Raw genomic sequence first — 26,752 nt, 5'->3', positions numbered from 1 at the left:
TCGTTTTCATCTGATCGTCAGTCGGGTGGAAAGCGCCTGTTGCCACTGCCCCATACCACTGCCACTGGCACTGACGTTCGTTGGTAATGTAATGCGCGCATCTTTAAGATACGCCACAATGTAGTTGCTGATGTTGCTGCTGCTGCTGGCATGCAAATGCAGCAGCCTGATATCGATCAGCTGTGACGCAGCAGTGAAGTGTTGTCCAACTATCCAACCATTTGTCTAATTGTTGAGTTTCTCGAACTCCAGCTGAGAGCATCCGCTGGCTGGCCAGCAGCTGATTGCCGATCGCCGGCCACATCTTGCTGCAATGATGCAATTGCAATTGAATAACATCAGAAGAGAGGCGGCAGCCGCAGCAGCAACAGCAACAGCGGCAGTAGAGAAATTGCAGCCCATGCACCACTCAGCAGCATTCAAGGTCCCGAACTTCGATTTCTCCCAGAGATCGATCTACGTGCCCACTTTGTCTGGCTTGACTAATTTGTCCGTCCGTTGCCGTTGCCGAGGCCTGGCTCTGACCCGCAACGCTTCCGTCGATTGTCATCGCATTGGAGTACATGCGTAAAATTGTATTTTATTTCAATTAAATCTGTTTGTATATTTCAATTTTTTGCGCAGTTTCGCTGGAAAGTTCCGTTCCCACAAGACACGGAGCGGGAGCGAGGAACTTTTCTTCAAGTTGTCTTGATTTTTGGGTTGGATTGGGCAAGCGATTTCAGATTTCAGATTTTTTTTATTTTCTTTTGATTATCCGGCGGCGTCAGTCAGCAAACTTCGTTCGTCATCGTCAACCCAGTACGTGTACAACACGGCGCCTGTTAATTGAACAGCAATAACAACAACAACAACCAACATTGGGCAAATGCCAACGCCCACCACCACCACAAATTGACAGGCTGCTGGCCAAGAGCAGCTCGCCAGCCAGCGTCTTGGCTTAAATGATCAATCGGCTGCACAAACAAACTTCCCCCTGCTGTTGATGTGGCTGCTGCTACTGCTGCTGCTAGTGCAGTTATGTTGTTGGTGTTGCCGATGTTGCATTAACAACTTCCCCATTGGCTTTGTGTTGGTTTTTCTGCTGGGGCTGTGGCTGTGGCAGTTGCACCAACAAGCAACATGACTTATGGGTTTGTGCATCAACACGGAATTCAAGACGGTCGCTGCTGCTGCTGTTGCTGCTGTTGCTGCTGCTGCTGCTGCTGCTGCTGCCTTCATCGCGTAATGAAAACGAAAGTAACTCGCACTCACTCACCTGGCTATGGCTATGGCTATGGGATGCTCGCTCTCTCTCCCTCACTCATTCTCACTCACTCACTGGCACTCGGCACGCTGGGCAGCCAGCCGCACGCCGCATCATTCACAGTCGACGGGAGGAAGCCATATCGCCATATTAGTCGCATATTTTAAGTTAATCGCAATTAAACTAATCACTTGACATCTTACATTGAAGCAGGCGTTGAATAGTTGCTTGCTAATCACTTACTAAAATGGCGCACATAGCCATGATCGGGGTAGGGACAAAAAATGTACTCGAAATGCCACAATGACATACATGTATTGTGGCATTCGTCCCCGCAAGTAATGCACGGTAAGCAGAGTGAAACAGATCAGGTTCAGGTCCTATATGTAACAGCAGCAGAAATATTGATCGACTTACTATAATATAAGAACACCTCAACGAACTCGGTTCGCATTTAAATGAGGTTTACATATAATTGGCTGAAGGGTAATTTCTCTCGACTCGTAAACAACATGACGAATGTTAAGTTGACCAAGACTGTGCCCTTATCTAACAATCGCGTATATCCATTAGGCTTATTCTAATATTGAGATGCAATTCCAATTCAAATTCATCAATATTTAGCGCACATTGCCCCCCATCTCGTATGCATACCTAAGCAGATATGACAAAATGCCAAATGCGACCTCATTTTTTTCAAATTATACTTATCACAACATTTCCACTACTGCTTCTCCACATCCACGCCCACAGAAAAAGCTTTTTCTCCGCTGTGAATGATATCCGAGTGTCGGGCCAGGCCAACTTACCCTTTTTCAATCTCGACTAACCATCATCTATGTGGTTGGTGCCCCTCTCCGATCTGCACCGCGCACCGCACCGCACCGCTGCCTTTTCACTTTCGTTGGCTTCGCCTTTGTTGTAACTGGCGGGGGCATGCAACACTACAGCGATGCTCGCTGCCAGCGCCGACTGCGCAGCATCCATCTCTGTAAACGAAACGGTAAATGTTTGCTGGCAAACCCGAGCAGAGCACAGTTGCATTTTGGCGCTCGTCCCAAACGATTCACATTCGCAGCGTCGTCATCCGCCATCCGCCACAAAATCCGCACAAACTCAGGCAGGCCGTCGCGCACGCGCTCATCGAAAACGAAACGACAGCAGAAGTAGACGAACAACCGTTAATATTGAGCAGCCGCAGGGCGCCCAACAGTTAGTTGGGGCCATTATATAATCGAGAGTGGAGTGGAGACCAGCTTCTGGTTCCAGCTGCCACTTCCCCTTTCTACTTCTGCTTCAGCTTCTGCTTCGCGCAATTTGGCGATGCGGACGACGCCCAGCTCGAGCTTGCGAACTACTAATTAATGCGCAGTCGTGAAGAGAAAAGCCAAAACGGAGCTGGGAAACCTCTTAAATTATTATATTTAAGCTATTAAAAAGGTCTGGGCCAAGCCGTGAGTGCGGACTTATAAAGAAGCCAGTCGAAGTCAACCTCTCGTGGCACCCCCTGAACCTGAACCCGCCACCCTCAGCTCTGCTCTGCTCTGCTCCGCTCAGCTCATTTGACTGCGAGCGTGAAAGTGAAAAGCATCTGGACAGTCGACAGTCGACACCAGCATCATCAGGATACAGAAAGACTCAAGACAAAGACAAAGACATCTGGCTGCTGCTGAGGGTCAGTCATGCGGACGATGAGCAGCTGAGGCAGCTGCCCCGAGGAGCAGGCAGCGACCGACCAAGATGAAGCAATCACAGCAATCGTCACCGCCTCGAACGCTGGCGAACGCCCTGGCCCTGGCCTTGCTGCTGCTGCTGCTGCTGTTCCCCAGCAGCTCCCGGCAGTTCGAGACAGGTAAGTCCGGTCTGCCATCGGAGTACGGAAAACTTTAAGCCTCCGTTTCCTTCCACTTCCACAGACTGCGGCTGTCGTCCGTCGTCGCGGCGAGGACCTCGGATCATTTCTGGTGCGACGACGAACGAAGGCCAGTTTCCCTGGCAGGCATCGCTGGAGCTACTGCATCCGTCCCTGGGCTTCCTGGGTCACTGGTGCGGAGCCGTTCTCATCCATCAGTACTGGATACTGTCTGCCGCCCACTGTGTGCACAAGTAAGTAGGATGGTACAAGCCGTCCGCTCGTAGGTGCTAATCTGATGCTGATTCCTCCTCAGCGATCTCTTTAACCTTCCCATTCCTCCGCTGTGGACCGTGGTTCTGGGCGAGCACGATCGGGATGTGGAGTCGGGCAATGAGCAGCGCATACCCGTCGAGAAGATTGTGATGCATCATCGCTATCACAACTTTCGGCACGACGTGGTGCTCATGAAACTCTCCAAGCCGGCAGATCTCGCTCGGGCCTCCAACATTCGACGCATTTGTCTGCCCTTCATGCTGACCGAGTCGCAGGATGATTCGGCTCTGACCGCCGCAGCCGCAACGTCAGAGGATGTGCTTAGCCAGCAGCTGGAGCTGGAGGATGTGCCCGAGAAGATAGATAACTTTCTGCGCAGCGTCCAGAGTCGACGGCGCTACCGGAATGTGACTTCGCCCAGCATGAGGGAGCTCATGAACATGAAGATCCTAAGTCGGATGCGCCAGGCTCTTGCACAGCGCTCCTCCCCGCGCAGCCTGAAGCGCACGCGACGGCGCAACGACAAGCTGATGAAGCTGGACCCAAGGCCTATGGGAGACTCTGTTGAACAGAAATATCTCAAGCCGAACGGCGGGGACGGCGACCCGCGCGAGATGGCCTTCGTTGACTGTGTGGCCACCGGCTGGGGCAAGGCCAACATCAGTGGTGATTTGTCCAGCCAGCTGCTGAAGACGCAAGTTCCTTTACACCAGAATGGCAGGTGAGTTGTTGAGCCTCCTCCTACTGGATGATGGGTCACCACTTATGCAATACGACACTTCCAGGTGCAAAGATGCCTACGGCAGCTTTGTTAACATCCATGGCGGCCATCTGTGCGCCGGCAAGCTGAACGGTGAGGGTGGTACTTGTGTTGGCGACTCCGGTGGACCGCTGCAGTGTCGCCTCAGCCACAATGGACCCTGGATATTGGTCGGGGTCACCTCTTTTGGGTCGGGCTGTGCCCTGGAGGGCTTCCCGGATGTTTACACTCGCACATCGTTCTACATGAAGTGGATAGAAGACACAATTGCCTCTCATTAACCGATCAAAAGGATAAATCACCGATCAACGACTACATAGCTATCGACCTGTATTTATCGAGAGGACAACTCAACTGTACATTGCATACGCTACAAGTAACTGTACCCCTAGCGTTATCGTTATCGTTAACTATTACGTAAGCATAGAATGTTCCCTAAGTTGTTTCCAATTAGCACAAATAATTTACACCGAATCTTAACTCATAATATCACAGTGGGCGTCCCAAGTTTCGCCTTGGATCATCCCTTCTTGAGTTCTAGAAAGCCTAAGCGTCTGGCAAATTGGGCTTAATACTGCTGCCGCTGGACAGCAGATGCTGCTCCTCCTGCTCCTGCGCCATCTGCAGCGACGCCACAACCGAGGATTGGCGGAGTGTCGCTACCGCTAGAGTGAGACTTCCAGGCCGACCTCCCTTCTCGGCCTGCTCCACCTTCAGGAACTGCTGCTGGTGGGCTGAGGGCCAGAAGCAAACCATTAGAGCCGAACACAATTGGTAAACGCCGGCCAGCAGCATTCCCAGGGCGGCGGTCCACTGGAGCAGGTGGAAGCCCCATTTGATGCCGTGAATGAGCATCCGCAGGCTGAAGGAAAGCACATCGATGTTGAGATCGACCCATAGCAGCGGCAGCACCATATCCTCGAAGGGTTCCATTAGGCTGTTGAAGTTCACTTTACCCACCACCTGATTGGCCTGCAGTCGCAGATGTGTGCCCTGCATGGGAGCTCCCAGTTGCTGGAAGGGAAGGAAGGGAAAATGGTTGCAGTCAGACTGCGCAGAAAGAAAGGTTCTCTATGACACTTACTGGTTGCACCACGAAGACAGAGCTGAAGCGGGACTCGTCCGGTTGGAGACCCTCGAATGGTTCCAGAAGGCTAGGATCGCCATGCATGAAATGAGGATAGGTGATGGCCAGTGGAATGTCTAGGCAAGAGAGAAACAAGAGAGTTGTAGTCGAAGTAGCTTACATCCATTAGTATGAGTGCTTACTGTAGTAGCAGGGCGAGACGCTGCCAACGCCCTTCTTGAGGCAGCGATTGTTCTTGCAGAAGCACGAGGAATTTGGGTTGCCCAGCTCACTGTCGAAGACATCCGGCTCCATCACAAACTCGTACCCATCAATGCCGTTGTACGTCCGGGTGCTATTGAACTTCAGCGGCAGCTTACGGCAGAAGGTTCGGCGATACAGATAGAAGGCGTCCTTCTCGTTTATATCCCGCGGGAAGAGAGTGGCATCGTGGCTGCCCCAAATGCGATTACACATCGTCCCACTGCCAAAAGATATAGTTATAGTTCGTTTCTATGTGGATCTATGGACATGGCACTCACTTGGTCTGCTCATCGTACTCCCAGCGCGTGAATCCGCGCTCTCCATTGATGCTATCCAGCGTATAGCCACGCGGAGAGCCGGGTAGCTTAACGCCATATTTATCCTTGAGCTCTGGCAAATTCATATTGACCACATTGCTCTCGTTTCCCTCACGGAAAAGCTGAAAAACACAACACAAACAGAAACAGAAATCAGTTTCCCTGTGAGAAAGCTATAGGAGGACGGGATATTGACCTTTTCCATGATGCCGAAACTGGCGAAATCAATCCAACTGGGGACAAACTTGGCAGCCAGCTCGACCAAATGATCTTCGTAGCCCCACATGTACTCGTGGACACTCATCTCCAGCATGGGTTGAGCGTTCAGACGCTTGGCAACAGCACTTAACCCGAGCGAGGCAAACACCGAGAGGCTGGAGGCCAGGGTGGTCACTCCCATTAAGGGAATGTTGGGTGCTCGAATGTGATCGACCTTCGGATCGCCCACGGATCGCTCCGGCACAAAGATGTACTCACGTCGCGGCGAATAGGATATCGTGTTGTTGGCCTCGTTCAGGGTTATGTTGTGGTTCGTGAGCACCTCCTTGTACACATATGGGCCGACCTCATCGAGCTTCAGCTTGGTGTCGATGCCGTCCGTGAAGGCGTCCACATTGGTATAGTTGAACATGTAGACATTGATGTACACATCGATGGGGGGATCGAGCCACAAAAGGTAGAGCAAACTGCCGGGCTTCAGGTTCAATTGCTGCATAGCGTATTAGGCCATGATTAGTCAGGATATTAGTAGTGAGCAGTAGTACCACGAGACTCACCACATCCAAGATACTCTGCACCGGGTCCGATACCAGAATGAGCGACCCAAAGAACAACAGGGTCATTCCGAGTGCAGCACATCGCAGCAGCTCTGCAATAAATTAGATCAGCAGGTGAGTTATAGCTGAACGAGTAGTCATGCAACAGCGGTTGAAGTGCAACTGGTTTGCCTTTGCCACAGTTCCAGTTCCAGTTCGACGATACGTATCGCGTGCGCCTGTCCATCATGCTATTGACCTTCACCGAGGCTGCATTTCGGGGCAAAGATCTGCGACCTACCTCAATGGCAGGAGCAAGAGCAGGAACCAAAACACAAGCAAAACAATGACGCATCCAGACGATGACGATGCCCGAAAATCGATGGACGGTTCAATGAACGTTCTTCGATTAAATAGTTCCAGGAAAAGAGGAATGGCAAGGGACAACCACTTGACTGGTTGTTTATTCCTATAGGAAAAGCCTCGAAAGCGGGTTTCTTTGGCCTTGTTTAGAATATTAAAAGCACGGAAGAGGGGAAGACGGGCAAGGCAAGGCGATCCGATCAGATCGCAACATATCAATCTATGCTGCACATATTTCAGATTTCATATTAACTTCAAGTGAAATCACTCACTTTACGACTTTACGACTTTACGAACTCGTTATTCTCGGCTTCAAAGCGTGTCACCTTCCTCAAAGATTATTGTCTTTGCACACTTGATACTTATTTCACTTCCGCACTCGAGCCGTGCCCTGGCCTGGCATCCAGTCTGGGCCTAATCCAGACTATGGTCACACCCCACCAACACTCACTACTCATCACTACTCATGTGGCCGATTTCCAGCGATCATGGCCGTTTGTTCGTTCATTGAAGATCACTTTCGGTGGCATGCGTGCGTTCATTAATCAAATGCGAAATCTTAGCCCATATATCAGAGAAACAAACATGAATTGTTGCCCAAATAATAGACATTTCTAATGAAATAGGAACGGAAACAAGGCACCTGCCAAGATCAATGAACTGGCTAACTGGCTAACAAGCCCCTAGCTAAATTCGAAATAGCACAATCTCCACCGAGAGACTTGGGAGACTGATACTGAGAGGCAAACAGCATAAACACATTAACAATTTTGCTTTGGTGTCAACTTTGGTGTCAGAAATAGGTTCAAGATTTCACAATCAAAACAAAAACCGCGATGCGACATGGCGACCGACCGCCTCAAAGGTTCGAATAAAACCAGTAATACATTTAAATAAAATATTTTGCGATTTCGTTGAGAGAGGAAACATAGGCTCTATGCCTCTCATACATATCCTTGCCTTGAGCGTGACAGCAGAAATTTCCGATATCAATGGCCACATCCATAAATTAAGCCGCAGACAAAGAGTCGCAAATTATTCTGGTGCAATGGAAAGACCAGAGCCAAAAGCCAAAAAAGCAAAACCCCAACAGATCTCCATTGATAGATAGATAAATGCGAAGAGTGTGGCATTATGCAACAATTGCATTGCCAAAGCAGTGGCCAAAGCCGAAACGACGATGACAATTTGAAAGATTGTCGAACACGAGACCTAACCACATCAACATCAACATCAGCATCATCAGCTCAGCTCAGCTCGGCTCGGCTCCGGCGTCACTATGGTATGAATGAAAGACGACGCTTGTCTTGATCGCACACCAGCGCCAGCTGATTTCAGTGTGCGCTCCGCTCTGAACTTGTTTCAGCCAACAGCAACAGCAGCAGCAGCAGCAGCAGGGAGTGGGAAAAGCAGCAACAGCAAGCCTCGGCTCAATATCAGTCAGAGTGAGGCGCCATGAGGCATACCGTACAGATATATCAGTTACTAAGTATGAGCTGCTGCCGTCTGGCATTGCCTCTGCAGCGGTCTGAAGTTCAAGTTCGATGCAATTTGCCGGTTAGTATACAAATAAAAACCTGAAAATTAAAACTGTCTTGAAATGCACACAGACGTACGGACGGATGGATGGAGATTTTTGGGTTTTTTTCTTTGCTTTTGTCTTTTTTTTGTTCCGATGTTGAGTCAAAGATCGGCGACGGACAGCGGAAGGGTCTGAGTATGACCCACAAATGTCAAGAATGAATATGTTTTGTTTCTGACAGATGGTCGCCGAACCGAACGTCAATGTGTTAGAGCCACCTTCAAGAGCGTGTGAGCCCGAGTGCTCACTTGTGTGAGCGGGTGTGCGTGCGTGTCCGAGTCCGATTCCGAGTGTGTGACTTCCGTCAAACGACAATAAATTAGGCAAATATGCGCTAGCCGCCGGATCGAGTCGGGCCTAGTCGACTAGCCAGCCAGGCGAGATTCGCGCTCGTGTATCCACAAGATACGCTCGCCTCGCACTGGAGATTCATTCGACTGGTCTCTGGCTTGTGCCGACCGTTCCGTTGGTTTTGTTAGCTTTTTACTCTGTCGTATGACGATGTTTGTTTGCCCGTTTGGCTGTGTTTAGCTAATGATTAATCCTGTAGTTGTTGCTATTTGCTTTTAATCATCACCAAAACCCGAAAAACCCAAAACCCTTAAATAGTCGCAGTCAAAGTCTCGCTGACAATTAGATGACTGCCAATAAGGAAAAGTAAATATGTAATATAAGTAGTTTACAACTTCCCCAATCCGATCGCTTTCAGCCTGATCCGATTTGTGCAATACGGTACGCCTTTGAAACGGATAGTTGTACTCTATATACATACACACATCCATATTGTACATTGTTGTTGTTGGGGCTACAGCTCTAGCTGTTCGATGTGTGATGTTTTTGCCATTGTTAATGCTTGTACAATAGCTGTTATTTGCATTGTTAAGCGGGCATTGAGTTGTAGATTGTATTGATTTATTATGAGAGGTCTGGGTAAATTAGTTAATTTGTTCTTAGGAATTTCTAAGAGCAGTGCAAGTGCAAGTCATGCCCGACGTCCCATCCCATCCCGGACCGGTCAGAAAGTTGAATGCTTTCAAGGGATCGACTTTGTCATCGTCTGATGCCTGGCCTGGAAATATGTGTACTTACAATACAATGTGATCATATTATCAGGTCAATCTCGCTGGGCAATGGCAATCATCGCCGCGGTTCACCTTCAGTTTTCCCACCGTGTTTATGTTGATTGAAATCATCGAACTTCATGGTAAGGTAATACGTGACATTTTCAGTCACAACCGATTTCATTTCAAATCTTAATTTATTCAAACTTAATTGCATTACCGTCCAGATAGATCCGTTAATACACATACACGTACGGATGAAGACTAAACTTTGGAATCAGTTTATTTTCAATGCCTTTGCCTAAACGGTTTAGCATCTACGTACAAGTATAAGTACAAGTACAAGTGCAAGTATATGACAGCTATTATAAACGGACTATCGTATAATTAATATGAATTAAGCCTATATAATCGTACAATATGAGATTGAATGGTCTCTGGTCTCTGGTCTGCTCTGCTCTTGTCTGATCTGGTCAACAATGTGTACGAGTAGAACCCTATGTTACGCCCTTGGCGGCTCGAAGCTTCATTCATTGGTTGTTTTCATGCAAATTGGAAGCTTTGATTTGCCCTTTTTTCTGGCTTTGATATTAAGCTATTAGCCTTGGCCGAGAAGAGAACTATTGTTGTATTGGGAAGCTGTGACAAACAATAGCCCTAGAAAGCAATAATTAATACAATTTACGTTTGTTTGTTTTAAAGCAATTAATTAATTCACAGATTCTATTTTTGGCTAATCTGAATGCAAAACATTCTCGGCTCGGACTTTAGCCTGCTCGTTATAACAAAGCTGGAGCTGGCCCGCCCATCCCGCCAATCGAACATAAATTCAAATAAATATTTGAGCGTGTGCCAGCTGTCAAATAATTTGGTGAACGGACCTGCCACACTACATGTGCACATTTGTATGTATGTGTGTACAATTTACGTTATAACTATTTCAGAAGGTGCTAATAAATCGTTACCCCCTGGGAATCGGGGAATCTGGGAATCTGGATATCCACTTGAGAGTACCTGAGTGAGATTGCTAGACATTTCAAACACTTGAGAGATCTGCTTGATTAGCATGCACAGACGTTTAAAACTTTGCACAATCCGTACTACATTTTAGTTTCAGTTTCAGTTTTAGCAATCTAAGCAATTTGAGCAGTTTTGTGCAAGATTTTGTTCGCTTTTTGCTGACGTTTTTACGATCGCGTGGGGGCTGGCTTGCTGGCTGCTGGCTGCTTGCTGCTCCCTTGGTTGGTTAAAAGGCGGTTCGAATTGTTAGCTTTTATGGGTCTTTGGCTTTGACCAATGTGGACAACGGTCGCATGGCTTAATTAAGACCGTCGAGAGCCGTCGTTTTGGCTATTTTGGGTTATACTCACTTGCATTGCGCTGGTTTTTGTTGGTAAACAGTTTCATTTCAGCACTTTGAAAATGTGTCTCTGACCGACCGGATTTATGTTACTTTTCTTATACTGATTGCACTTGATGGAAAGGAAAGGAACGGAACGGCTTTGCTTTGCTTTGGATCGGTGGGGCGGTGTCGGTATGGATATCGCAACCGCTTGGAAATTGATTGGTTATTTACTGATTTATGACGAAAATCAATTAATCTTTGTGTTATTATTTATGGCCGCAAATTAAACTATTAACAGGTCTGCCGATCCAGCTTTTTGATTGAGATTGATTCAGATTAAAATTCCGATTCCTATGCCGTTACCGATCAGGGGGATCAATTTGCATGGCCCCTGCAGCGTATTAATTTGTTCTGATTTTCATATATCATAAAAATAATAGTTGAATTTAACAACTAGGCGGCTCTGTGCATTAAACGGCAGTAAACTTGTCGTTATACAAAATTAATTATTCCTGGCTATTTTCCACTTGACTTCACTGCACATCGAATGTCCCGATCCGATCTGATCTGATCCGTTTTGTTCCGTTTCGGATCCCGTCTAAGCTGATACTTTATTCTTTCCACGAGGGTTAGAATGATCCGTTGCTAGGTTGTCGCTGTCGCTGTTGTTAAGTTGTGATGTGTTTTGTTTTGAATCGACTGTCACGCACTTCCTATTCCCACAGATTTTGACAACTTAATGCGGCGATCTAGACTGCAGTGGGGACCTTTATATGGACTATTGGGCCGAGCGGAGCAGAGCTCGGATCGACCCCAGCCCGAACGAGACCGAGACCGAGCCCCGACCGAGTGTCTAGCAGCGAGCATCTCGTTCCAAAGCGCGAAAATCTTTCTGTGAACCGGTCTCCATTCAAGCCTCTGCTCGGGCCCGAGCTCGAGCTCGGCTCTGTCCCAGGTACTACGCGTACACTATCACAAGCGGAGGAACACGCGAATACGGGTACTACACACAAAAACATCGGAGGAACATTAAGTCTACATGTCTGTGGTAAGAACCCCCTAACTGAGGTATTATTTCCGGCCCGCACCGTACACAGGGGGGTGCTACTGGGGGTCCGACGACTTGAGTTAGTTAGAATGATTCTGGCCAGAGGGTTAGGTGGGTTCGGCGTTGCTTTTCGAGATCGCTTTAGCTTCGCAAATTGTTTTTTCATATATTTAATGGCCACAAATGACTCTATTTAATCTCTGGCAGAACTCGAGCTATATGTACAGTGAACACGCACACGTGCCCGTGCCCGTGCCCGTGCCCTTTTTCAGTATAAATATGCATGAAGTTTTGCCCGCAATTAAAAGCCACTTCTTGACGCAATTACATCCAGTTCTGATTCTTAGCAGATAATAACGATTAGCTATTAACTGGCTGTTCTGATAATTAGCCATCCGCTATGTAGTTTGATACTAATTGATGGTGTGCAGGGCACTAGTGTTCCCCGATCGCATTCGATCACCCGATCAGCCGATCAGCCCACTACTAAGAACAGTTAACAAATCTGGAGACAGTAAATCTAATAATAGTGTCTACTTACTGTTTTCCAGCTGTCTCGTTAGTGGCTGACCTATTTCCCTTGGACATAATATACCCAGAGCCACTATAGGAGGAACCTTTGAGCGATCGATGCGATCCGATCCCTTGCAGCCACGTGATGCCTGATGCGTGCTGCGTTCTGTTTCCTCTAACGAGTTCCCAGCGCTCTCTCTCTCTCTCTCTCTCTCTCTCTCTCTCTCTCTCTCTCTTTGTGCTTATAAACGATTATGAACATTTGTCTGAGAAATGCCATTTTCTTTTTATTGCCCCGTATTACCCGGAATTGCCTGGGGTTCTGGGGCTATGTCTGGACTCTTGGCACAGCGTCACCAGCTCAGCTCGTATGATCCCGAATGTGCTCGGTTCACTACACTAACTATCACTTGACATGCATGTCGCCATTATCCCATGTTTTGCTGTTGTTCCCTGGATAATTGTTGTTGTTTGTTTGTTTATAGCAGCTCGTGCCGCAATTATGGCTAACCACAAAGTCCCCCTTCCGTCTAGACACTGTTTATGCTTTCCTAGAAACTTCCATATCGCCATTAAAAAAGCTAGCCCAGAACGGTGCGGTGTGTCCTGGCTAAGCTAAAAGCTCTTCCATAAGAAGCTTTCCTAAATTTCAAACCGCTAATGGATGGAAAAACAATACATACTAATTTTTTAGTTCATTGTTTCGGAAAAGTACAATAAATGGGGGACATTCGTATATCTATCACTCCTTTCCAAGCCTTTAGAATGCAAAGAAGAACCCTATCTATCGTAAAGTTTTTTGAAACCCGTTTCACACCCGAAAACCAATGATCTAACAAGTTTCTATGAATTTAAACAAAGCTAAATATTGGTTTTTGCAGTACGACACATATGTTTTTTTGACGTATATGAACAAACCTTTAAACCCTCTCTCCCAGTCGGAAAGTGGAAAAATTTACTGGAAATACCAAGAATCTGACTAACTTGTCGGATATAGAACAATATTTGCATGATATAGAAAACCAAACACAAACAGGCGAATGGGCAAATATACGCAAATGTTGTTATTTAGCCGTGAAATTTTGAGGTACAATTATCATTTGGTTGCAAATAAGGTCTACGATTGTCTAGTTGGTAACCTCTGCCCAATTAGCTGACATCCCCAAGGCGAGGAAAGCCCCCAAAAAGTTTGTTGCAGGAACCAACAACGGAATGTTCACGAAGCGGCTGCTCAGTGAACGAAATTGTACACACGAGGAGACAAGTCTCCAACTATTTCGCATACATTAAACGCTCAATTAAGCTAAGTAGTTTTTTAACGAGCTGCAGGGGGCAGCGGATCATCCCAGAATCCCCAGAAGCACGCTGGATTATTAACATCTATCTACATCTACGTCTACACAAACGGAGGAAAATGGTTCTGTTCTCTAAAATTCTCAGAGTTTTGCTGAAAATTGGGGATTGGCATGCAAATACCATATATTATGTCCCCAACCAGAAATGGCTGGCCCATGGCCATGGGTACGGGGATCCCCAGACATCTGACATGCAAGCTGCCCTCATATCTAAAATTATAACAGTATCTGACTAAACAAAAACGAGGCACTTTCGAGTAATTGCACCGCCGGACTCTTAGCCTTTGCATTGTCTTGACGGGTTTTGATGACGTTGCCGCTTTAGCACATGAAAGGTGACAAAAGCGAAGCCGAATCGTAGTCCGCAGAGAACAATGAGATGCATACACGCTGCAAGAGACCTACCGCGCCCAGCAGCAAGCAGCTCTCAATGCGGAACTACGAGCCACTGACATCCTTGAACCAGATCGACCGATCTTTTGCTGGGGGCTTCCCAGACTAGTCTGCCTACAAAAACCCAGAAAGTGACTCTGGACCTTGATTGCTCTTTGTGCGCTGCCCGAGTAAACTTACATCTAAATGTTGTACGGGTGACAAGGTAAGCATATGGAAAGTACGATCGAAAGCTGACCTACTCGTATGTATCAGACTGACCTGCAATGTACAGGCTTTAATAGATCATAGTGGCTCCAATTATTAAGGGGGGAAGGGAAGGGGCAATCAATGGCAATCAGCAGCGGTTAATGGAACTGGAACTGGAGCTAAACTCTCAGACGAACAATGAGGAACCAACAATATTGGATGGCAATTAGATTTAAATATGAAAAGCTACCGCTCAACGCAAATGAATATCTAACAAGTTTAATTTGTACGATATTCTCAGCAGCAACAGCAACAACAGCGACAGCCACAGCATTAATAGGTATCCATCCAGCGTAGGCTAGGCCAGAGAACTGCGACGATGACAAAAAACAACAGCAAAGTAAACGCTAGAGCGATAATTAGCTAGAACGTTTATAACAAATATTAAGTTAATAACATAACCATATACCCACAGAAGAAGTGGTCGCCGTGACGTCACATCGTACACGCCATGTAGCGAGTGAGAACCGCATTACGTATACGCACCCGCACTCGAACACGGGGAAGTGCTATTGAAATTGCCTCACCGTATTGACCCCAAGTTAAACGGCAAAGCAAAGTCGAGCAGTTGATGTAATGCCATGCCCGATGGCGTCGCGCCGCGTATCGCAATTAGCGTCGCCAACTAAGCCAACAGTTATTAAACAATAATCAAAATATTATAATTAATGATAGGGTTGCCAACCGGCAGGGAACCAGAGGCGACCGACCCATTGGCATTTCGATGGCCCAGGAAGGAGGACTGGCCGGCCGCCCGTTCCCATAAATCAATTCTACGAGTAGTATGCACCATTCAGGGGGCGCAGCAGGCGCTAATCCTTCTTATCGAAAATTTGTCATTTATTCATTTATGCGTAATTCTCTATCTGCGGCTCTGGATATCTCGTTAGCCAACTGTCATTATTTGTTAGCGCTCAACAATCTCCGTCGACAATTTCCAAGCGCCTGTGTTCCCCATGCCCATACCCATCCCCATCCCCATCCCCATCCCCATCCAGCCAGCCCCCTTTCCTGACCCTGCTCGCTGGCATTCTCATTCTCATTCCCATTCTTATTTCCATTTCCATTCCAAAACAAAAACGAATCCCATTCGCATGCTACCACTCCCACTGCCAATGTCAGACGCTTTTCCGTTCCAGCTGCTGCAAAACTTGAAACACAGGAGCAGAGCAGCCACATAATTATATTGCATATGAAAATATTTTAGAGGCTTCGCGCGGTGTTCGGTTCGCTCCGTCCGCCAATTTCCGCTCGTTCCGCATTTGTTCGCTGCGATGTGGTGGGCGGCCTGGCTATGATAAGGCCAAGCGCGTATACTCGTATCCTTCTGCATCATGGCACGCTTCGGCCCCTATAAATACCTGTTGCCAATGTCTTTTGGCCAACATTTATTCACGACTGCGTCCGCTGTTTACACACTTCGGTGACGGTGACCAATTGCATTGTGCTCTCCCTGTGTGTGCTGTGATTCCAGATCACATCCATTTGTAAAATACTCAACTGTAGCAGTGGTAATCTTGCACGGGTAAGGATGGTTATAACATGTAGTTACAAAAGCCTTGTGTACTCAAAACATAAGCTTAAGTTCTCGAGAGTTCATTTGGACGATTAAAAGTGTCTATTTTAAGACAAAAAATTAATCTTTTTTCTCGGAATAAGTCGAGAAAGCTGTATCAAAAAGTTATGTATGACTTTTCTCAGGCAGTAGAGTTCTGATTCGTAATTGCATCGTTTCACATAGGTCAGAGTGACCTTAAGTAGAAGCTAACTGCTATATAATGGTTGTAATTATTAGTTATATATAACGAGGCTCTGGATGGGAAAAGTACGAGCAGCAACTTACGTCAGAGTACCGCCACAACCAAATCATTGGAAACGGTCGTCAGCAAAAGCAGAGGACAGCCCGTTCGCCCATTTAGCCCGCTCACCCCATGACTCTAGCCATAAATTATCATACGAGAATGCCAGTTATTAAATCTGGCCCTACGAAGACCCAACCCCAACCCAACCCAAATGGCTGAGTAACAAGCCGCAATATATGGCCAGAGATGTCAATTAGCTCACACTTAATAAAGTAATTTATCCTTGGTTTTCAATAGATTAGCAATACCCTTACCTCATACTAACCCAACCCTTTCTTTTCCGTCTTTCGATGTTCCCCAGCAATTTGCATCATGTCCAATACAATGCGTTGCATTCTGATTGTCTGCGTGGCACTTACACTGATCGCCGCCGGCTGCAATGTGGAGGCATCCAATTCGAGACCACCACGGAAGAATGACGTCAATACCATGGCGGATGCGTACAAGTTCTTGCAGGATCTGGACACCTACTATGGCGACAGGGCACGAGTTCGGTTCGGCAAGCGGGGGGGTCCACTGATGGAAATGCTGCGGAATCGGGAGCTGGAGAACAATATGGCCAAAAGCATCAACAGCGGCGGGGAGTTGGTAAGATAAGGAGGGAAACACACGATTATGTGTCAATATAGAAATCTGTTTAATCTCACTCTCACAGATCCGCGCCCTGGATGAGGAGGAGGTATTCTAAACCAAAACGCCGTGGACCATGACGACGATTAAAACTCATTTATTTGTTGTTATTCAATTAGTTATTATCGGGGCAATAGTTTAACGTGTTGAGAAATTAGATCTAGTTGCAGCTGCATATTTAATACTTACGGTTAGATATATCTTCCATCTAATCTTGATGTTAGTTAAATAAATGACATATATTAACTAACCAACATATTCGCCTACTTACTCCAAACAAAAGAAATATAAACTGCAATGATGAATTGATTTGGTTTTCATTTGGTTTTCACAATCTGTAATCCCTATGGATCTACAAAGTTTTTCAATAAATTCAAGTATTAACACCATGAAGAAATGGTCAAGGCCCAACAATCAAGAAGGAAGGGGAAACAATTGTGCTCGAATTTATCGGAATAAAGCCGTTCACATTCCGTTGCCTACTTTTCGGGCCTTTCATAAGTGTATAATCTATTTTCTATTTTGATACATCTTGTCGTAAGATGTTGCACATCGCTTACAATGGTAAAAATGATTCAAGGCTTGCGGCAACTGCAAAAAGTAAAACATAATTAATTCGTGGACGCAGGATTCGGATCTGGCTCTTACACAGAGGCAGAATTGCCATTGCCAATAGAGTTATCTCGCAGTGCTTCTCAATAGACGATCCGACAACGGTCGCTCCCACGGCAGCGCCCCAACGGCACCACATAAGACTGATGCACAGAGCCTTGGCGCGTATGTAGGTGGGCACAAACTCCAGTAGGGCACCGCCCATCAGTGAAATTATCAAGCCCGGGAATGAAACTAGGAATATCAAGGAAAAGAGCTGAATGAAATGGTTGGATACGAATATTATGGCAAATCCGCAGGTGGAGGCAATGACGAGAGAGGTGACCAACAGGGCCTTTCGGGGCACATAGAAGAGCAACAGCCAGCATACGTTGTATAGAATAATGTAGGTAGCACCCAGAATGAGAGAATCGTTGAAGCTATGCAGGTCATCGTTGCAGACCTAAGGATGGGATTCGATGAAGACTGTAGCATAATGGAGAGCATAGTTCTTACGATATTTAAGTCCTCTTCGGATTCCTTCATTCGGCTAGGGATATTGTCGAATAGAAGGCTACAAAGTGTCATATGTTCCTTGGGTCCTATGCGCATATTTGCTCGATTCCGCATTGAAGTATACCAGATCCCCAATCCGTTGGCCCTGTAACAGAAAGAAAGTATATCTGGAGTCTCAGTCTCGGCATTGACTACACTCCACTCACAGCAAGCCCATCACAAACATAACCGCACAGCCGCTCACGAAATACCAGACGTAGGGCTTCCGGAACAGTGGCATGGCATCATTGAGCATCGTTAATAGGATATTGTTGGCATTCTTCTGGCGCTTTACCTCCACTTTTTTCTGAAACTTGAGCATATTCGCCACTTGTTCGGGGTTGAGGGACCGGCCGGTGTTCTTTCTGCACACCCAGTCCATCACATCCATGCCCTTCTGGGTCTCACCAATCATAAACAGAAACTTGGGACTCTCTGGCATGCGAAGCAACAGGAAGAACGCAATCAATCCGGGCAATGTGAACATGCAGCCAAGTATACGCCAGGGCCGAACAGTTAGGCTCCCCGATATCACCAACTCGAAGTCCATATAGGCCTGTGCCTGAAATAATGTCCCCCACGCAGGGCTGTACAACATGGCGAAACCCGTGAACATGTACAAGTGGGTTACGGCGCGCGACATGATCTGCTTGTTGCAGAACTCGCTAAGATAGGTGACTGCCACAAAGCTAGGCCCGGCCACGCTGATTGCGTTGAAAATATTAGATGAAAGGCGCATGCTGCAGAACAAAAACCACTTACAATATTCCCGTCATGAAGCGCATTACATAGAAGCCAGAGAAGCTAACCATGAACATGGAAATGACCGAACATATATTGCTCACCGAAATGGTGCGCAAGAGGATCCAACGGCGACCCATTTTATCGGTAATGTAGCCCCAGAAGTACGAGGAGCAAATTATACCCATAAAACCGGCCGCCAAAATCGAAGTAAGTTGCATGAGATTCATCCGCAGATCACAGACCGCCGCCGGTCCAATAATTCCCATGCCCATTGTCTCCAGAATGGCCATCATCTGGAGCAGTCCCAGCGTCACAGTGGCAAACAGATGAACTCTGCCGAAGCCTGTGTGCCGGGGGCTCTTAGTTGTTCCGAGATGCAAATGAATTGACATTTACCAATCTGCTCCATAACGACGTCAAACTCGGACAGATGCTGATGCATACTGTTTCCTAATCCAAGCCGAAATACGCCGTAAATTTACAGAGGGATAGACTTGCAGCTACCGTTTATATATCGTATTTTTATTTTGACGAATTTGTCAGTGTCTATGCCAGCTGAATGTTTTCTACCTCCTTGATGAGATCCGTGTGCTTGAACTCATCGGGACGCTTGGTAAAGGTCTCCAGGAGCTTCATCTTGCTCTCGTCTGTCTTATAGTAGAACATCTGCAGCTCGTTCGCCAGGCACTGGGCCTCTTGAGCGGTCAGTACCTTGGTGTCGTATTCACCGCGCATCAGCACCACGCCCTTGTCCTGCACCTCAGTGTAATGAACCACTGTGAGGCACTCGGGGGCATTCTCGTGATGCACCTGGTAGGCCAGCAGTGGAGTGAAGTGAACCGTGTTGGCTGCAAACTGCAGCAAGAAAAACTCGAATCCCTCGCTGCGCGGCAATGGCAGCAGGAAAATTGGATGCTCCTTGGCGCGGCCCATCAAGGTTTCGTACTGAGCCTTGGTTAGGGTGGCTGCCAGCACTTCCTTGGTCTTGTGGTACTCGATCCAGATCTGCGATAACTCCTCTGCGCTTTTGTCGGCCAGCAGTTCCAGCTTCATGATGTCCGACAGTTTCTTGTGTGGCAGCTCAGCCGCTTCTTGCTTGGCCAGCTCCTCTTTGGGGTTCAACAGCTCGGAATACGACCTGCAAAATTGTTATTTATTGCAACTGCTGCCAGCTATGGTCATTGCTTACCTGGCCTGGATTTGGCCATCCTTAATTGGATTCACGACGCGCTCAACACGATCCAGGAACTCCTCGGCAGACGTCTGCTGAATCTTGGCAATCTTTTCCGCATACTTCCAATAGTAGGGATTGCTTTCCTTCAGCTTCTCCACGGCTTCCTCGGTGGAGCGTAGTGAGCGCGACATGGCAATGCTCCGTTTTAGAGCTGGATGATTATTTTGAAGAACGCGAAACAATTTACGGCATGCCATTTCCGAGAAAAAAATTATACAACTTTGTGACAGCTGATTTATCGTTATCAAGCTATCGTTATTTATCAAGTTCTACTATACATATTTCTCGTTTTTGATCTTCCGTCGAATATTCCCAGCTATATAGAACATTTAGCCATGCCCACATAATTTTATCCGATTAATGAATCAATTTTCTACTGAGTGACTACTTTTAAGTACTCTCTTTTATTGTATAGTGTAGAAAACAAGGTTTAAACAAAAAAGGTCAACAAAAAAACAGTGGAAACGTAAGTGAGTATGGAATATAACGTAAGTGAGTATGAAATGTTACGCCAACCGGAGTTTTGGCTCAGCTATACTTTATTTCGTTAATATATATGAAGAAACTGTTTTTCCAAGCTGTTTAAAAACGCATTTACTATAGAAATTATCTAAGATTGTTATGTTTTAGACTTATAATGCATATGATTAGGGTCTTGTAAATATATCTCGATCCCGATACTACCTTCAAAAAATCGTTGAAATACCTTTAAAACAGAGACTGAAGGGTTTTGGCCTTTATTGGTGCACTAGATGACAAACATTTCCTCGATTCTAGAACATCCATTTACCCATTTAATGAGAAAAAAAGGTATAAATGCAATCTATTGGAATAAATGATACACGTAAGTACGATTTGTGAGCAAAAATTAAAAAAACCTGCGTATGGAATTTCCATACCCTGTCTTCTTAAATAAACCTTTTAAAGAAAAGATTTATTACATGGCAACTACACGGCAACTACAAGTTTGATACATATCAACGACATTTTTTCGGAGCATGGTAGAAAAAAAAGGGCAGGACGGTTCAGAAAATGAAACGCATGCCATGTAAAATATACCTTGAAGATTGTCCTCAAAACACACATGTGGGGATCGTAGGAACCAATTTTCATTGCCTTTTTTACCTGTTGTCCATACCCTCTTTCTATAGCCCATTCAAAATTGTGCTCTCCCGACTCATTTCTTCGTTCCATTTATGAGCTGCAGTGTGGCCGTCTGACCCTTAAAATATACCAAAATAAACAGTTTTATTTTGAAAATATACCGACGTTTCCGACAAGTTCGGTGTATGAACTGTCGGAACTTGGCTACCATTTTCCGTCGGTAAGGCATCATTTGGCGGACTTTTTAAAAGATGTCCCAGTCCCACCGAAGCGAAGGTGGGGAAAAAGGATGAAAGTATAATTAGTTAAAAGTTAAAAATCTATTCAAATTTTAGTACCGAGAAGTGCAGAACCGGAATCAGGCTAGAAAGTTTTCTGGATTGAAAAATTAGGGAAAATTAGAAACTGCGATCATTTTACATTTGTTTTTATTGTCTCAACCGTTTAAAAATAGCAATATTCCGCTTGCAACGTGTTGCACCATTACATTCGATTTTGACGAACCATTTTTCGTCGATAGGGCATCACTTTGGCGGAATTTTTAAATTCAAACTCAGAAAATTGTATTACTCATATGTAGGTGTAGATGTTACACTTGGCTTGTTTCCCAGAGGGCAATGCCGGCTAGCTGTCGACCCCAGGGCTGGGTAGTTCCCCTTGCCCGCCTTATGTAGACAAAAAAGGAGACATACTACTTCTCGGGACATCAAAACTAACAACAACCTAACAACAACAAAGAAAATCATAAACAGACGGCTATCAAGTGGGTGAAGCTTGGGTGTTATCACTTCGCGCGCCCGCCCTACCTGTGACCAAACACAACGTTCATTTTGGCCACCCTCTGCTGGAACGGTAACGGCTGGCCTAATCCATGGCTTACGCCACGCGTCCTCCCTCTATTTTAAATTTAATGCATCATGCTTCAATATATATCCAAGCTTTAATAATCGTAAATTGACAATTTCATCTTTCTCATTAATAAATTAGCTATACTCAAAATTATCACTAACCACTAAGAAACACCAAAACGTTCGACACAAAGGCAAACAAGGAAATAACTGCTGAAATTTCGTTCAACCAACAGGGATACCCTCACCCATACGTAATGGAATATGTGTAGTTGACTGGATCCAGTTTTACGGGAGTTAATTTAACTCCGGGCCCCTACGGAGACTTAACCTACCAAGAGCTCTTGTTAAGGGTCCCCGGGACATAAACAATAAACAATATTTTTTTCACAAATCGCTCGACCAAATACGGTGGACTGATGGGACCCCCGCGTCACCCACTAAGGGTTAATCTTCTGGCACTGAACAGCTGATCGCAGATTTAGGTTCGTGAAAGGTGTTGGTGTTTTTACATATTTTTTTTCAATGTACGTTAAACGGTTTAAGCTAATACTAATTACTAAATAAAGGACAACACACGGAACAAAATAACATTTAATGTGGAACGGTGTTTGGAGTGCGGATTATGTTTTTTTTCTTTAAATTCAAACGACGTGGGCGATCGCTGGCCGTGGCCGGTCAGCCCTAAACTTATATAGGTCCGAGTATACGTGTGCGCGTGTGTGTGTGTGTGAATAGGGTTTCGGGGTTGTTACCTGGTGAATGAGACCAAACGTGTGGCACGCACTGGAAGGCGATGCAACGATCGTGCGGTGTGGCTAGAATCGCCCTGGCAGCTAAATCGTTCTCTTTCACCCTCCCCCTTCACACGTCCCGCGCTACTTGGCTCACACACGCGCAACTGGACCGAACTCACTCAGGTTCCGTTGGGCAGTCTTCTTCTCTGCAGTCGACTTTCTCGAACTCCAGTGTCCCTCTCCAGGAAACCTTCTGGCCCGGTTCTGGTGGCTATATTCCTTGCCGGCTGTTTGTAAAATTTTCTGCATTACAACCTATTTTATCGCCCGCCTTTTCTGTACTCACTTCAAACTTTCTGTTTTAAGCACAAAATTTCCAATTTCGACGTTACTCCGTCCACGCTCCACGATTTCTATAATCCAATCCACGTTTTCTAATATTTTCACTCCTATTTATCCCTTTTTCCCTTACTAATACATATAACTAATCCTATTCTCTTCCTTATATCCCCAGTGACGGCTCCAGCTCCCCCCGATGTCCCCATACACCATCGAGCCTCCCTGGACTTCCGCTAGATGGCGCGTCGCCCTCAGCCCTGGCCACCTATCGTTCAGGTGGGACTGGAACATAGAGGAAACAAAATAACTGATTTAGGCTTTTGGGAGTGTCCCGTCTGCACTATGGATATGGTACTAAATCTGTTATTGGCCGGTGAAAGCATCTGTCTGATGGAATTCCTATTCCCCAGAAATATTTCGTGATATACATATATACTTAGCTATATATACATATATAGTTTCGACATCCATAAGAATCCCATTAAAACGAAAAGTTCTCGAAAAATTATATTTTTTTATTTATTTGATTTTTAAAAAATGCCCCTTTTTCGTAAATTTCCATAAGAAATTAAGAAAAACGTGTCGGTACGTTCTGATACCCATTACTCAGTCAGTATACAATGTACTATGTATGAATTGCAAATTCTTGCACTTTGTTTATTCTTCTTCCACCTAATGACCTATTTGATTCGAATTTTAGAATATTTGCTACCTGTTTCCATACCGCACCGTCCGCTAAATCTCTTTCACTCTTCAAAACAACGCCAGAGAGGTCGGACTTATTTAATAATGATCCGATCCAATAATGGTAGATATGCTTGCGAGTTTCTTGTTTCTTAAAATATGGTGGATTCGGCCTTTTCGGCATTGGTACGGGCTGAGAAACAATTGGAACTACACTGAGCTCGGTGTCATATTATAGTAATCTGAACGCAAAATTTGGCTCTAGCTCTTATAGTCTCTGAGAACTATGCGTCAAACGCGACAAACAGAGACTGACCGCCAAACAGACATAAATATGTAGATATGTAGAAAAAAAAGTGCTGAAATTAGTTAATAAATACTCTATCATTAATACAGTCGACGCCGCCGCGCATTAATTCGAACATACTTGAAGGCAATTCGTCAGCCAGCAATAAATTTTAGCACTCGGCGGTTTTTCTGTGTGAACTGTACAAATTTATTGATGACTTTTGACATTCTTTAAAATGGATTTGGGTACCAAATCAGCCATATAAATATGTACCCCGTGAAGGTAATGTACGAGTAAATATACCTATGCATCAGGGATACACGCCCAAGTAGAGACCGATTTCTATTTTTATGGAATGGTTATTGTTTATTTTCTTATCCATAGCACCACCGTATAACACCAAGAAGAGTCAAGAATGCGAGCCAAATGCGTCATAGTCCCCAGCCCTGGCACCGGCGTACATCGACCGTGTATAATATATGCATGCATAGATATATAAAGAAAGCTATATATAACGGCTGCAAAACAAAGGTGCACTTACATTTAAGCTTTTCTTCGCGACTCGCGGCCCATGATTTTTGTGTTTGCATATATTGCACTGCACGGGTTCTTTTATGACATTTACTATCTCCCAGCCAAGCACATTTTGAGCGGATAATTAGGGGAACACGAGATGGAAAGTGCCATTCAGAAATATTTTGAAAACAAAACCGTTTTTCTAACAGGTGGCACCGGATTCTTGGGAAAAGGTATTCCCCATTCCATTCCGACTGGCAGTTAATTCAAGGTTAAATCTAAATTAAATGCATTTCAGTTATCGTTGAGAAGCTATTACGAACTACGGAAGTGAAGCGAATATATTTATTGATCAGACCGAAGCGTGGCGTGGAAATTCAGGAGCGAATCAGCGAATGGTCGCAGGATTCTGTGCGTAACAGCCATAAAGTCTTACCATGAAAGCAGGTTCTCATTCAGGATTTCCCGAAAAGGTTTTTGAACTCCTACTGAAGTCCAAGTCAGACGCTCTGCAGCGAGTATGCCCCATCGCTGGAGATTGTCTGGAGCCGGACCTGGGCATAAGCGATACGGACCGAAGGCTCCTGGCATCAAAGGGGCAGATCGTTCTTCACGGAGCAGCCACAGTACGGTTCAACGAGCCGTTGCATGTGGCACTGGCCATCAACACTCGCGCCACGCGACTGATGGTGCAGTTGGGAAAGCAAATGGTCAACCTGGAGGCATTTGTTCACGTCTCCACGGCCTTCTCCAACTGCATTATCTATCACGTCAAGGAGAAGTTCTATCCAGAGCACTTGACATGCAGCTCGGATAAGGTCCTGGGTGTGAGTGAGCTCCTGAGTGACGAACTTATTGACAACATGACGCCTACTCTGCTCGGCTCCCACCCCAACAGCTACACATACACCAAGGCCCTGGCAGAGGACGTGATTCTAAGGGAGGGGAGTGACTTACCCATTTGTATCTTCCGACCTGCTGTTAGTAAGTGATTGGGAAAGGGAAATGTGCTGTGTGATGTGCTCCTTTACCAATGGTTCTTCATAATTGCAGTCATTGCCAGCCACAAGGAGCCCATCTCCGGATGGATTGATAACCTATACGGACCCATTGCCATACTTTTCGGCGTGGCTCGTGGAGTCCTGCGTATAGCCACCATCGATGTGAAGGCCCAGGCCAGCTTGGTACCGGTCGACTACTGCGCCAACCTAGCTCTTGCCTGCGCATGGAAAACCGCACAGACTGATGAGCGACAGAACGATCCGATCATTTATCAACTGGCACCCACCGAAGACAACTCCCTGACGCATGGAGAATTCAAAGACTATGCGCTAGATGGTCGCATGCAGTGTCCCCTCACCAAAATGGTCTGGTATCCGTTTTTCCATTGCATCACCACTATGTGGCTCTTTCCCATTGCAGCGTTCTTCTATCACACCCTGCCCGCCTATATCTTCGATCTGGCGCTCTATCTGAGCGGCCGGAAGCCGCGGTTGGTTAAAGTTTACCAGAAGATTCACAAAACCCTGGGCATATTGGGACCATTTTCGAGCAAAAGCTGGTACTTTGACATGCACAACACCAATAAGATGAGAGAGCTTATGTCAGAGCAAGATCGCAGAATCTACGACTTCGACATGGCCAGCATAAGTTGGAAGGAATATTTCGAAAAGGCCCTGCTGGGCATGAGACTATACTTGGGCCAGGATCCACCGACTTCAGAGTCAATAGCACACGGCCTACGAGTGATAAAGAGGTAATTGCAATGCGAATCACTGGAATTTCCTTTTGAATCTGTGGCACTCGGTTCTGCACTTATAGGCTGAAGATGTGGCACCACCTCCTACAGGTCATCCTCGGGTGCATTGCTGCTTTCATTGTATGGTCGCTGATCAGGCTCCTTGTGTGATATGGTATATAGTACAATATGTACATACATATTATATGCTCGGATTTGAGTTATTTTGGTGTTTTTGAATAAATTAAAAGGGGGAAGTGCTTTCTTTGCCCTTGCCCAAACCAGTTGCAATAGTTGAACGATTCCTTTCTTGTTATGGCTTTATAATATACAATATACGTGTGCACGAACTGATTTGAATTCCGCATTGCATTGAGCGCTGACTTTGCAGACTGACCTTTGTTGGGTGGAAATTATTTAGTCCATATAAATAGCG

The 26,752-nt window shown here is 45.9% G+C and overlaps 6 protein-coding genes across 8 annotated transcripts; 3 read left to right on the top strand and 3 right to left on the bottom strand.

Moving 5' to 3' along the window:
• The first annotated feature begins 2,228 nt into the window (after positions 1-2,228).
• LOC108156440 (transmembrane protease serine 7) lies at positions 2,229-4,428 on the top strand. Its single transcript, XM_017287899.2, has 4 exons — positions 2,229-3,098; positions 3,163-3,352; positions 3,415-4,095; positions 4,160-4,428. The coding sequence occupies exons 1-4, from the start codon at positions 2,987-2,989 to the stop codon at positions 4,413-4,415; spliced, it is 1,239 nt and encodes a 412-aa protein (XP_017143388.1). The 5' UTR covers positions 2,229-2,986; the 3' UTR covers positions 4,416-4,428.
• A 19-nt stretch (positions 4,429-4,447) lies between these two features.
• LOC108156435 (lysosome membrane protein 2) lies at positions 4,448-11,642 on the bottom strand. The gene is made up of 7 exons (XM_017287892.2): positions 10,913-11,642; positions 6,558-6,649; positions 5,978-6,490; positions 5,743-5,903; positions 5,404-5,684; positions 5,219-5,337; positions 4,448-5,148 (listed from the first exon to the last, which is right to left on the bottom strand). Exons 1-7 carry the CDS (start codon positions 10,947-10,949, stop codon positions 4,681-4,683), a joined length of 1,671 nt encoding a protein of 556 aa, XP_017143381.1. The 5' UTR covers positions 10,950-11,642; the 3' UTR covers positions 4,448-4,680.
• A 205-nt stretch (positions 11,643-11,847) lies between these two features.
• LOC108156442 (neuropeptide F) lies at positions 11,848-17,189 on the top strand. 3 transcript variants are annotated; one of them, XM_033388840.1, is made up of 3 exons: positions 11,848-11,935; positions 16,609-16,895; positions 16,963-17,055. In XM_033388840.1, the coding sequence occupies exons 2-3, from the start codon at positions 16,620-16,622 to the stop codon at positions 16,993-16,995; spliced, it is 309 nt and encodes a 102-aa protein (XP_033244731.1). In that variant the 5' UTR covers positions 11,848-11,935; positions 16,609-16,619; the 3' UTR covers positions 16,996-17,055. The 3 variants fall into 3 exon arrangements, with proteins under 3 accessions (XP_033244731.1, XP_017143391.1, XP_017143390.1); XM_017287902.2 differs by lacking the exon at positions 11,848-11,935 and adding an exon at positions 15,826-15,970 and having other exon boundaries at positions 16,937-17,189; XM_017287901.2 differs by lacking the exon at positions 11,848-11,935 and adding an exon at positions 15,828-15,970 and having other exon boundaries at positions 16,963-17,189.
• Positions 17,190-17,237: 48 nt separating this feature from the next.
• LOC108156438 (synaptic vesicle glycoprotein 2C) lies at positions 17,238-19,316 on the bottom strand. The gene is made up of 6 exons (XM_017287896.2): positions 19,224-19,316; positions 18,846-19,170; positions 18,251-18,787; positions 18,045-18,189; positions 17,586-17,991; positions 17,238-17,528 (listed from the first exon to the last, which is right to left on the bottom strand). Exons 1-6 carry the CDS (start codon positions 19,267-19,269, stop codon positions 17,494-17,496), a joined length of 1,494 nt encoding a protein of 497 aa, XP_017143385.1. The 5' UTR covers positions 19,270-19,316; the 3' UTR covers positions 17,238-17,493.
• Positions 19,317-19,328: 12 nt separating this feature from the next.
• On the bottom strand, positions 19,329-20,289 carry LOC108156441 (ATP synthase mitochondrial F1 complex assembly factor 1). Its single transcript, XM_017287900.2, has 2 exons — positions 20,017-20,289; positions 19,329-19,965 (listed from the first exon to the last, which is right to left on the bottom strand). The coding sequence occupies exons 1-2, from the start codon at positions 20,256-20,258 to the stop codon at positions 19,374-19,376; spliced, it is 834 nt and encodes a 277-aa protein (XP_017143389.1). The 5' UTR covers positions 20,259-20,289; the 3' UTR covers positions 19,329-19,373.
• A 4,297-nt stretch (positions 20,290-24,586) lies between these two features.
• Positions 24,587-26,609, top strand: LOC108156439 (fatty acyl-CoA reductase wat). The gene is made up of 5 exons (XM_017287897.2): positions 24,587-24,811; positions 24,877-24,989; positions 25,052-25,562; positions 25,632-26,334; positions 26,400-26,609. Exons 1-5 carry the CDS (start codon positions 24,736-24,738, stop codon positions 26,485-26,487), a joined length of 1,491 nt encoding a protein of 496 aa, XP_017143386.1. The 5' UTR covers positions 24,587-24,735; the 3' UTR covers positions 26,488-26,609.
• The last annotated feature ends 143 nt before the right edge of the window (positions 26,610-26,752 follow it).

Source organism: Drosophila miranda, chromosome 2 (assembly GCF_003369915.1).
Source record: "Drosophila miranda strain MSH22 chromosome 2, D.miranda_PacBio2.1, whole genome shotgun sequence".
NCBI classification, from domain to species: Eukaryota; Metazoa; Arthropoda; class Insecta; order Diptera; family Drosophilidae; genus Drosophila; species Drosophila miranda.
This window is presented reverse-complemented; position numbering and strand designations above follow the sequence as displayed.